Source organism: Falco rusticolus, chromosome Z (genome assembly GCF_015220075.1).
Source record: "Falco rusticolus isolate bFalRus1 chromosome Z, bFalRus1.pri, whole genome shotgun sequence".
In the NCBI taxonomy this organism is placed as follows: Eukaryota; Metazoa; Chordata; class Aves; order Falconiformes; family Falconidae; genus Falco; species Falco rusticolus.
This window is the reverse complement of record NC_051210.1, coordinates 44,600,226-44,612,678: the sequence shown is the minus strand read 5'-3', so window position 1 is coordinate 44,612,678 and position 12,453 is coordinate 44,600,226. Positions and strand designations below refer to the sequence as shown.

At 40.1% G+C, this 12,453-nt stretch overlaps 1 protein-coding gene across 1 annotated transcript; it reads left to right on the top strand.

The window, feature by feature from the left end:
• The first annotated feature begins 1,673 nt into the window (after positions 1-1,673).
• On the top strand, positions 1,674-7,896 carry GCNT1 (glucosaminyl (N-acetyl) transferase 1). Its single transcript, XM_037374194.1, has 2 exons — positions 1,674-5,152; positions 5,538-7,896. Exon 2 carries the CDS (start codon positions 5,675-5,677, stop codon positions 6,953-6,955), a length of 1,281 nt encoding a protein of 426 aa, XP_037230091.1. The 5' UTR covers positions 1,674-5,152; positions 5,538-5,674; the 3' UTR covers positions 6,956-7,896.
• Positions 7,897-12,453: the final 4,557 nt, after the last annotated feature.

The following is a 12,453-nucleotide window of genomic DNA, read 5'->3' as shown; positions in this document are numbered from 1 at the left end:
CTGACTGCTTTCGTGATGCTACCTAACTCTTAAGTTCTTTCCTGCCTTTCTGTCAGTCTTTCATAGGATTTAACAGGCTGCTGGAGTACCCCAGACCTCCCCCTTCTGAATTTCTGGTGCTGATACTGGTCTGTGGTGCATATTGGAGGCTACAGTGCTTCCTTTTGGATGCTGAATTGGTGTTTGACATCTTGCCTCAAGAGTTTTTCCATTGGTGTAAGAAAAGGCTGAAGTGCCAAAATCAAAAGACACATGATTTTTTTTTTCCTGTGCTACCAGACCCTAATGATTTTCATCTCCTCATGAGATGTGTCTGCGTACCATTTCAGCAGCAAGCCCTAGCTGCTTTTTCCAAGGGAAGAAAATATACTTAGTATAAAAATGTATGGTAATTGCTTAAATACAAAAATCATCTACTTCGTTTACGGTTTTACTCAGCTCTCTAAAATACTTCAGACAGGACAGAGGGGGGCAATGCGTTTTGTGTGAGCTGGCATGGGGGACGACCTGTGATGCCTGAGAACTGGGGATCCTGTTTGCCCAATACTGACACTGTGACTCAGGCAAATGGACAGCCCTGGGGAGTGGTGCCACCCTAGCCTGACGCTGGTGAGAGGCTGCCTGCCGTTGCTTTTAACCTCGTTTAGGGAAAGATGCCTCTCTCACTTTCAGCCGTATCAGCCCACACAAGAGCCTAAAAACTTGGTGTCAGGGTTGGCTGGGCTGTGGCGTGGTGAGCAGAGATTTGCAGGATGCCGCAGGGCTGGGGGCTCCCCATGGTGGCTCCGTCAGGGCAGGGGTGGCAGCCAGGCCTGTCCCACCACCGCGGCCAGGAGCAGGGCAGCCAAGGGGCATGGGGGCAGCCGTGACAGCAGGCACCTCCCTGGGGATGGGGACATGTCGAGGCTGAGCTGGGACTTGGGCACAGCTTGTCAGGGCCTACGGCCAGGCTGTGGGGACTGGAGACTGGCCCTGCTATGGCAGGGGCAGGGGCTGGCAGCCCTGGGAGGCTGAAATGGGGTGGTGGGGGAGCTTGGAGGGGGCCAGCTGGAGCTGTCAGGGCCCATTAGTGCCATTGGGGCCCTGCCAGCAGCCATGAGAGCTGACAGCAGAGAGTCACCCAGGAGGCCAGCTGGTTGTATCTGCTGTTGTGTCTGTCCAGGCTTGATGGGCGGCCAGCAGATATGGGAGCAGGGCTTCTGCCTCCACCAGCAGGGCACTGTAGTATTAAACCAGTTGCACCATGGAACTGCAGCCGAAGAGAACTGCTGTGCTGGCAGCCAAAGGATGGTTTCCATGTTGGCGGGCTGAGGCACGTGCCCTTCACTGGGGCTGGTGCGGCAGCACTCTGCCAGCTCTGTGCCCTCGCAGAGATCCTCTTTCTGAAGACCAGCCCTGTGGTGGGGATGTAATGTCCTGGCTAATAGCACTACCATTACATGCTGCCGCTCCAGTCCAGCCTGTCTATAAAACCTCCACGTAAACTTTGGTGTCCCTTAGAGCTGTTGTATAACCTTGTAAAAGTATTTTGTTTGATTTTTTTCTCTGAAGACCTAAGTTTCTTGTGGGATTTTCTGTTTGTTTTTAAGGATGGGTGAAGCCAAACTTATCTAAACTCACACGCTGGGCTGGGCTTAGAAGGTGCTGCTCCCTCCTGTCTGAGGCCACAGCCTTTCTCGGCATAAGTATCCGTATAGTCTTAGTGCTGACATGTTTCAGTCAGTACTATGGGTCAGATTAAGAAGTTAGCATGTAGGGTTAACGCAAGTTTATATAGTAACCAGGTGAAGGCATTGTTAATGAAATCAGCTGTTTAAAGTGGCATCTTGACAGGTTAACAGAAATTAAATCAGAACATGGCTTTTATCAAGATGTTTCCCAAACTGCTAGGTAAAGTGTACTGGTTTCACAGGTTAGTAAACTAAGAGGCAGATGATCCAAGGGATTTGCCCTTTGGCACAGAGGAGGTGCCAGAAATGGAGATTTAAACTAGGTAGAGTAATTCTTCTTTTCATAAGGTCTGTTTAAATGGAGAACACTAGTCTGTAGTAGAAATCATGTTTAAATCATCTTGGTTTTGTGTTTACTCGTAACATACAGTTTGTATACAGCAGTGAAGAATAATACTGTCAGGGAAGAGGGAAGTGGGCAGCCAACCTCAATCTTTGTACTAACTCCTCCAAAAACCAGCAGCTCCTATATTTTCCCCCCTTTAATGACTTAATGTCTACTGCATTGGAAATACAGGCTGTGACTGAAGGAGGAGGAGGTTGTAAAAGAAGGATGCATGTCAAGTACATAACTTATGCAGCTGAACTTCACTTGAGAGCAAGACTAAGGCTGCAGTGTAAACTCTTTGATCCGTGGCTGCACAAACCTCCCTCCCAGTGCAAAGTGCTGCCTCTGACAGTGCATTATCAAGTGTGCACACTAAAGCTATGCAGAGCTTGAGAAACAGATGTTAAAAGCTTTACTGAACGCAGTCTGAAGCTATGCTAATGAGTACTCTGGGCTCATAGAACTTTATAAAACAAAAAATGGCTATGTTTTTAGATTAAAGGTACCAAATCTTTGCTTATCCTGTGCAGGTTAGCTTTTGCAAAGAATGGGATATGATCAAGTTTTAGGAGTTTTTAGAAAAGGAATTGCAAGCATAAACAAATATTAACTTAGTGGGACAAATTTGACTGTAGGAGAAATTCCTCCTCTGACTGGAGGAAAACCTCCATCTAAAGATAAGAGCCATGTTAACATGTAAATGTTTGCAGATCTCTCATTTTGGTATAATGGCAATGCAGGGTCTGTTTATTCTGAGCTCAAAACAATACAGAAATTGCACCCAGCTGGGTATACAAGGCCTTTGTGAAAGAGATTCTTTATCCTGCTTTCAACTAAATTTTATTCTAAAACAGAAGCAGGAAAGACTTACTAGAAAGCTCTGTTCTTTGGAAACGTGGAAGATGAAGAGTGCAATAGTGGCTTTTGATTAAGACTTTTGTCGCCCTGCATTGTAATGATCAGGGAGGGGCTGGCAATCCTCTTGAAGTGTGTGTTACTCCACAATACTAGTACTCCTATAAAAACTAATAGGATAAAATAGTAGTGCTGTCATCCTAAAGAAAGCATTCCAGCTTCTGTCATCTAAAGCTTCACAAATGTAAGTGTACTTGAAGTACATTTTAAGTTCCAGAAAATTTCTCATTTCTAAGTTGATAGGCAGAAAACAGTAATTTAGGGTAACCAGTATCACAAGCTTCATCCTATGGTAATAGATACTTGATGGAGATTATGGAGACTATCACATAGCTAGTATCTTTCCTTCGATAATTTAATTTGTGATAGATACTATTTTTTTATTGGATCAGATCTGCTAGTCAAAACTAGCAGGACATCAAGTAAGCAACCAAGTGGTAAGTTTATTTAGCATAATAAAACATGCTAAAACTTGCTCTAAATAATATTGCTGTGATGCCACATTGCAAACTAAAAGTGGTAATTGTGAAATTTCCCTTTTTTAATTTTTTAAAAATTGAATTCAAAGTGTGAGACCTGATATTTTTAAAAGGTACCTCTCTATGCTTTCAGCAATAATTGCACACTAGTTCACTTGGCTTACTTACTTTAAGGGTTAGAATTTTAGTTCTTTCAATTTGACTTCACTGTACACCTAAAACAGACTTGGAACAAATGTCCACCTCCCTAAGGTAAATTAGAAATGCAGGTTAAAATAATTACAGGTGTAACTCTGAAAACAAAGTACACTTGACAGTAACTGAGATTTTTATATAATGCTGTTAGTCACAAACAGTTTGTGGTCTCTGCCTGCTTGTGGCTTGAATTCTAAAATATTTGGTTACCATACTTCCTTAAAATGCTGCTGGTTCTTAGACCTGTGCTAGACATTCAGTGCAGTGATCTGCACCTTCCTCCCCTCCTACTACATGTGGATCAATTCCCCTAGTCAGTTTGCAGTGCTGTGGACATAGGGATGGACCCAACGTGTAGTGCATCCCGGTGACAGCAAGACTATCAAAAAACGCTGTGATGCCAGGCGTCAAGTTTCTTACATGCACCTGTTTTGAACAAGCAGCAGGCTAAAAGCCACAGTTTGAGAATTAAAAGCTAAAATGAAAGAAGGGGGGAAAGAAAAACCTTACACTGAACAGCCTACAGCAACACTCAGAAGTGGACACAGTGCGCACTTCTTCTTAAACAGATTTTCTTACCAGTTTTTTGGGTAGCAGTTATTCTTACAGCTGTTCAGGAAGTTATTCAGGGACACAGAATGCTTTGTAAGTAGTAAAAAATTAAAGTACTTCAAATACTTCAGTATTTCCTTAACCTTTTAACTTAAAGATTAAAATTTTGGAAGGCATTCTTTACAGATTCTCTTGGCTTTTGCAATTAGAGGTTGGTTTGAAATTAAAACCCGCACTGAATTTTTAGACAATGAATTTTTGAGTACAAATAACATTTAAGTGATGATGTAAATTGCTTAAGGATATCCTGTTCATCAGTTTACCTGCACGAGGTAGTACTTACAAAAAAAGACACGTAGTTCTATAATCCAGTTCTATTATGCAATTTTCCCAACAGCTATAGCTGTAGCAGCTGCATAACTGCAGTGATCCCTTTGCAGAGTACTGAAACAGAAAAAAAGGGAGAAACAGGACTAACAGAGATTATGTAGTGCCTGTGAATTCATAAAATCTTATAAAGATGAAAACAAGATTGCTGTATTATAAATCTTGTTGCAGCTCAGCCTTGCAGCCTATTTCCACACAAAAGCAATTGCTGAATCATAAAAAGAAGTGTGTTTAAATATGGTAACACAATACTGCTGTGCTCTTAGACTGGTGCAATTGCAGTGACCTAACACAAAACAGCTTTAGAGACAGGCCATAAGGATCGCTTTCTACCTTAAAAAGGAACTTCAGCAATACAGTCACAGCTCTTCTCACAACTCTGAAAGTTGAGGCGCTATGGTGTACTGATTTGTTTCTCCTCTTCTCATCAGCTCTTTCCTGATTGTATTTCTAAGCTCATCTGCAGGATGTTGAACAACTGCACCTCACACAAAAATCTTGAAAGGCTTCAGGAACTGCTTTCCCCATGAGAAGATAAAGCGTAACTAGCATCCAGGAAGTGAGTGGTAAGTTATAATTATAATGAAATCTATGTTAGTATGGAAGTGAGTATAAAACATTGTCAGACTCTGCAGCATCAATGAACATCCAGTATGTGCTTCTCAGTAATTTATCTTGACTCACTGGATTTGATTTTGTTAGGTGCAGCTGAATCAGCTCTGTTTTCTTACTGAACTACAGTTTGTGGTGTTACTACTATAGAAATAGTGTCTCATGAAAACTACCTGTCTCTCCCAATCTTTTTCTAGAAAAATAAACTCATTTTATTCATTAATTTCAAATTTCAACAGAATATTTTTGGCTGAACCTCTCTACTGTCACTGAATAACAATGAATTTTATAAAGAAACCTTTTAATCTTTGGTGACAGTCATATTTCATTGTCTTTTAGGATTTTTCCTTCCATCTCCCTGATAAACTCACCAAATTCCTGAGAAACACACAGTGTTTTTTCTGAAGTTGTTGAAGCTGATATGAACAGATTGGAGGGCAGGTTTTTTAGCCCTGCAGAGCTACCTGGTATTTGAAATGCTGAAGAGGAAATTACGGTTTTGCCACAACTCACGCTTCAGGCTTTTCTTGGCTCTAACTGTTATTTTAGTAATCATTTCAGTTTTGAAAGTTAACCAGAAACAAGACTCCTTAAATCGGAAGCATCTGGAGCTGACAAAAGAAGATCCTATTGGCAATATTAACTGCACCAAGATTATAGAGGGGGATATACAAGAAATTCAAAAAGTAAAGCTTGAGACATTGTCGGTGTCATTTAAGAAACGCCCTAGACTAACAACAGATGATTATATTAACATGACAGCAGACTGTGCCTCTTTCACCAAGACTCGGAAGTACATTATGGAACCTCTCAGCAATGAAGAAGCAGAATTTCCAATTGCTTACTCAATAGTGGTTTATCACAAAATTGAGATGCTTGATAGACTTCTAAGATCAATCTATGCCCCTCAGAATTTTTACTGCATTCATGTTGACAAAAAGTCTCCAGAGTCTTTTTTTGCTGCTGTGAAGGGCATAGTCTCATGTTTTGAGAATGTCTTTATTTCCAGCCAGTTAGAGAGTGTTGTGTATGCTTCATGGAGCAGGGTGCAGGCAGACATTAACTGCATGAAAGATCTCTACAGGAAAAGTTCAAACTGGAAATACCTAATAAACCTTTGTGGTATGGACTTTCCTATAAAGACCAACCAGGAAATAGTAGAGAAATTAAAAGCCCTTAAAGGTGAAAACAGCTTGGAAACAGAAAAAATGCCTGTTTATAAAGAAGTAAGGTGGAAAAAACACCATGAGATTATTCATGGTAAAATAAAGAACACAGGCATAGACAAACAGCTGCCACCTCTCAGTACTCCAATTTTTTCTGGTAGTGCCTATTTTGTAGTTAGCAGAAGGTTTATAGAACATGTATTAAAAAGCAGCAAAATACTTAAGTTCATAGAGTGGGCAAAAGATACTTACAGCCCAGATGAGTACCTGTGGGCAACAATTCAGAGAATCCCTGAAGTCCCAGGTGCAGTTTCTTCTAGTGACAAGTATGATGTTTCTGACATGAATGCACTGGCCAGGTTTGTCAAGTGGCAGTACTTTGAAGGTGACATATCCAAAGGTGCACCTTACCCACCATGCAATGGAGTTCACGTTCGCTCTGTCTGTGTTTTTGGGGTAGGAGATCTGAACTGGGTGCTAAGAAACCACCACTTCTTTGCTAATAAGTTTGATACTGATGTTGACCCTTTTGCAGTGAAATGCTTGGAAGAGTACTTGCGACACAAAGCTTTGTATGTGCAAAAGAACTGAAATACTGCACGGTCCTTATACAAAACATAGGTACGAATAGCACACAACTGTGTATGTTAACATGTAACACTGATGGTGGTGATGCTGATGATGGGTATAATGGTTCTCACCATGTTGGTATGGTGGTAATGACACCCTTCCTGCCATCTGCATGGACTGGACAAGGGGGAGACAAGACATGTCTCATGTGAAGATGGGACATGGACCTTTAGGTGGAAAATCAAACACAGCAATTTTTAGAAGGCCAACTATTTGGATTATTTATTAACTAAAAGGTGTAATGAATGGACTTCCTTTGGCTAAACTATTTGTTTTAAGCTTAGAAAATATATGTTGTTCATGGTTATTCCTCAGTTTTTTCCCATGAATGTAATCCTAGCTGGAAGGAACAGATGGGGAGCAGGAAGAGAGAAGAGCAGCTGGACTGCACAGACTTCATACTGAGTACTGAAAGATCTCAGGAAAATAACATTAGAATTGATCTGAAAACTACACAAAAGGGAATATACCAAAACCAGATGTCATCGTTTAACTTGTATCTGATTGCTGTAGTTCTGTAATATGTAACTCTTAATCCTCCTGAAAATGTCGTCTTCACATGGAGTATTAAGGGCTTGTGTTTAAATTTTGTAGCCAAATCTTGCTTTCATACTCTTAAACCCCCTTGATAATGTGATATGAAGTTTGTAATTACATCTTCTCAGGGAAAATTCAGTTTGTGCCTAATGAGAGTCAGACTTTTAATTTTATACTTCTTACTGTACCAGGAGTCAAGTCATGCTTTTGGATCCAAAATGACTCAAGTTTCTCAAACTTAGAACTGCAGTAGTGTCTAAATGTCTTTGATGGAATTGCTGGTTTCTGCTTTCTGTCAAGCTCAACATGTGTTTCAGTAACTTGACACTGACTATGCAAAAATAAAGTTATTTTTCTAAATGATATTGCTTCTTCCTACAATTAAAGTAATTCTAAAAGCACCACAAAAAAATCCCAATGATGAAGACCTAAAATGTTTTTACTGTAGGTTGTTACACACAACTGAAGCTGACTTTCCTCCATATGCTAATTTGTTCATTCATGTGTCTATGCTTGTTTAGGTTTACAGCTACAGCTGTTCAGCTGTTCAAGTTCAGCTGATTTTTATTTACTTGCTGCTTTTGGTGAAAGGAAAAGGATGAGTTTTTTTCAGGTTAGGTCCCTGTGTAGTTTAGCTGCTGCAATGTGGCACGGAAGCATGGTGATGAGAGAACAGGGCACTGTGAGGGATGATACTATTTCTTCCTGTATCAATTCAGGTTTGTCATGCATGGTTACTGCCAGATATCTCATCTTACTCCTGAGATGACAGTGGAATTCATTAGACTCTAGCAAATGGCAAAACAGACTAAATTTTATTTTGTTTCCTGAACTGTTGCTGTGATGGCAGTATGTGTTTCTTACAAAGGTAGTTTGTCGTGAAGTTGCTCCTAAGGTGTGCCCTAATACTCAGACATTAACATAAAAACTGCTAACCGTTGATCATGCAAACAGCTAGGGAGGCAAGCAATTTAATCTGAAATTGGGCCTATTCTTGCCAACCCCTGCCTTCAAAACCACCTGAAAGCTGTTTAGGGAGTCTTGAGAGACTCTCACGTGATACATGAACAGGTAATTAAAGCCTGTGACTGAGACAGTGGAGGGAAATTACCCTGTCTTCCCCACCCTTTGGCTTTTCTACAAGAATGCTCTTAGAGACAGTTATGCTTTACTGCTTTTGCACAAGCTACAACAAGGTGTAACTTCACTGCATATTGTACTGGGAAATTCCAGAAAGTCATATTATACTTTTAGCAGAAAGGAACCTGTTTGTTGTTAAGAATTTCCACGTAAAGACAAGCTATATTAATAGCTTCTGTGAGACCAGGACTGCTAATTCACATAGATTGAAAAAATGGTAACATTGTCTGCACAGGGTGAACTGCTGACTTAGTTGCTCGAAATCTGCTAGACAGCTTACCTTGTACTTACTTATTTGTATAATACAATGAACACCTGTCTGTATCTCTGTTAATGACACTGCCACTGTAGATAGATAGTAAAGATGCTACTTGAGTAGGTGCTGCAAGTGTTACTGTTTGGATAGAGTCAGGAGAGATCTTCTTAACACTCACCGCAAAGTTCTGTTCTATGTAGAAGTTAAAAAGAGAACATTGCTGTTCAGCGTACGTTCTCCATAAGAAGGAATTTCTTTTTCTTCTAGGGAAAGTGAATCATAGAAAAACCCACCTCCCTAAAACTGACTGGTAGAAGAGACACCCTGATTTAGTAGATTTTTAAATGGTCTAAAAAAGCAATTTCGTGACAAGAACTCTTACTCTGTTGAACAAGTACCAAATGTGCTGAAGGAAATTGATGTTTTATTAAAGGTATTACAACTACATATAAAGAAAAGGCACCATAGCCAGCTATAATGGTTAGAGAAAGCAATCTAAATAACATTAGCATTTCACTGAATCTGCCAAGAAACTTAGCTAAAATAATCATCATCCAAGAATTGAGCAATTTTGTGGCATGAACAAAACTAAAATCTAGATTATATCACTTACTGATATCAGCAGTTGTTTTTTCATAACTTGTGTCAGTTTTCTACTACATGTTTAGAGGGCAGGAGTAAAAGTCTAACACTAACTTGAGTGAACATGAAAGAAAAATGTTTCACTGATACTGCATCAAGAAGCTAAGCTTGATGCTGTCCTGAAGATACTGGGCTCATGTCAGGAATAACTAAAAATTAAAAACTTAATGATTACGTCAACCCTTCAACCATTAATTCTGAATACAGTGGTGCTCTAATGCAAGAAAACTGCTGGTTTATACTGATGACCTTCAGGTTCCCTCTCAGGGGAGGTGGCAACACACAGACCTGCACCAGGATTGAATTTGGAAGCTGGGGAGAGGGTAGAGCAGTTAAAATTGAAGTGGTGATGGTGGGTTCAGCTATGGTGCTGCCCAGGGCATTCAGAGTACCTGCTTTTTCCAGTCCCTGCTGCATGCACCCAGCTTACACCAGCCCTTGCACTGTGACCTAATCATCCATTGGGCAGCCAGGGAGGAAACTGATTTGCATTCTGCTTACCAAATAACCTTCCTCCCCGCTCCCCCTTTCAATTTTTTAATGCTGGTTTAGTTTCTCAGTCCAGCTCACCGGTGCTGGGATGGAATTAGGAGCTAGTGAAACCATTGCTGAAGTAACATGTACACTATTCAAAATCCCCTGACTTGTCTTTTAATTTTCCATAGCAGAATTTTCCAAAAGAGGCTCTGCTGTAGTTCAGTCCTGACTCACACGTAAGCATTTTGAATGGCCCTAATAATTTGAATGGTTTACTGATGATAATTGTGGTAATCAAGTATCATGTATCACTAAAAGTCACCAAAATGAAAGCCTTTAGGCTCAATGGCTGATTTGATCCCAGAAACATAATACTTGTGCTTTCATCTCCTTTCTGCCTTAGGTTTGGTTTGACAGTAAGCATGTGTTTGGCTCTCTTGCTGCTTCCTATCTAGCACAACAGAAAAGGACAGGAAGCCTTCAAGATGAGAACCGCAATTATAATTAAGGTTGCCAGCCAGATCACCATTACTTGGTGCATTTTCAAGTGGCCTGATAATGAAAAATTGACCTGGGTTATAACATGAATGCATTAGAAGACAAAAATGGTAGAAGAGGCCATCTGCTCCAACATACTTGTACTGTGCTTATGAGGAGGATACAATGCCTCCAGATTCAGCGCTGTTGCTAGCTCTGAATGGCTGTTGCAGTCATTAGAAATCATAAATGTGATTTAAGTTCTGTTGCAATATTGCACTGATTTAATTTATAGCTTTTTTTGAAAATGTTAGTGGTTGACTTTTTAATCACATAGAATATATAAAAGAGTTAATATTATAGTGAACACCTCTTCAGTCAATTAAAACATAAGAAATTGTATTATGTAAAAAGGGTTTCCAATTCCAGTTAGCAATACCTCAGCTTAACATTTCAATAATCTAGTAGACCAGTTTCCATAGTTTTCAAATTCCCTTCTTCCCAATAGATCAGTTTCCTTAATTGTGCTTTTACTGTCCTAGACTGCAGTGTGGTAAATTAACAGTAAGCTGCTTTTGACAGGCAAGGAGCCTTCCAGGTGCCTTGGACAGCAGACATAAAAAAAGACAGTACCCTTGAGGTCATGTTCTTTATTCCAAATCATGTCATTCAGCTTTTTCCAGATACTTTTACTCAGTTTTCAAGAACTTTTATCAAGTTATTTTCCTCATATATCTCCTGATTTTTTCTGTTTTATAACGGAAATGAGTCAGTTTCATACTCTTCGCATACAAATAACAGTTTGGAGTTTCCCCTTCCCCTTCCCCTTCCCCTTCCCCTTCCCCTTCCCCTTCCCTAGCTTTGCTGTTGAAGTCTTATGTATGGTTGGATGCTTTTAGGATCTGCCAGTATTTATTTAGTCTGTCTTCTATAGCTGTAATAGAGCTTGACAAGAAAAATTGAAGAACACAACCAAATCCTTGCAGTCAAACCAACATATTTAAAAATACATTGTTTTCCACAAAACACCTAAATTGTATAGAAAAAAGAAAAAAAAAATGCATTTAAGAAAACATGTCAGGATGGGCCCTGAGCAGATATCACCTTTACAATCTATGTTGCAGATTCCAAGACAGCATGCTGGAACATTTTCTGACAGATACTGGTCTGGATTTGGGAATCTAGGTGTTCTGGGAGATCTAGTCATGTACAAGTAATGATCTTTTACTCTGTGCCATGAAATCATATTACTTGTACCTGTCCTCATTTTTTTATTATTTTTCACGGACTTTAATTTCATTCTCTCATTTAAACAATCAGTATTTCAGAAATCCTTTAGCAGGAAACATTGAGTTACTAAAGTCTCCACTAACATTAATGAAATTTGTTTGTCTCCATAAAAACCTTTTACCTTTCTTCCTTTCAAGAAACTTGCCTTTGCTATGCCTAAGGGTGGGGAGCAGAAATGGTTATATGGCTTCAAAGTATATTTTACTTACTGATGTGTAATAAGGAAAGTGAAAGTTGAGGCTTAGCATCGACAGTTACGGGTGAGTCTTTGATACATTTTGGCACCAGCTGCGTGAACTGCATTAGTGATGCTGGAAGAGGGATTCTGAAGAGTGCACATCACCTGTCCATCAGTAATGGTCATAAACCTGTTTAATAGCAGACATGTTAATTAAGCATATTGCTTGCACCAGGCAGTTAAACCTTAATTACTTCTTTGAACCCTAGATTATTAGGATGATGTTGTAATACCTTCTCTAGAAGCAGGAGTTTAAATGCTGTCACCCTTAACTTCGAGTTAATCCCAGCCACCCTTTGTGCCTTTTCAAGTTTAAGGCAGAGAGGTCCTTCTCCAAAAGTCAGCAAACCTGTTAACAACACCCCAACTCTTGCTGGCCAGGCCAGGTGCCCTCCTCCCTTC

What these genes read in the sequence shown, in the direction of transcription:
- GCNT1 (XM_037374194.1), top strand. Translation starts at nt 5,675, where the DNA reads ATGCTGAAGAGGAAATTACGGTTTTGCCACAACTCACGCTTCAGGCTT.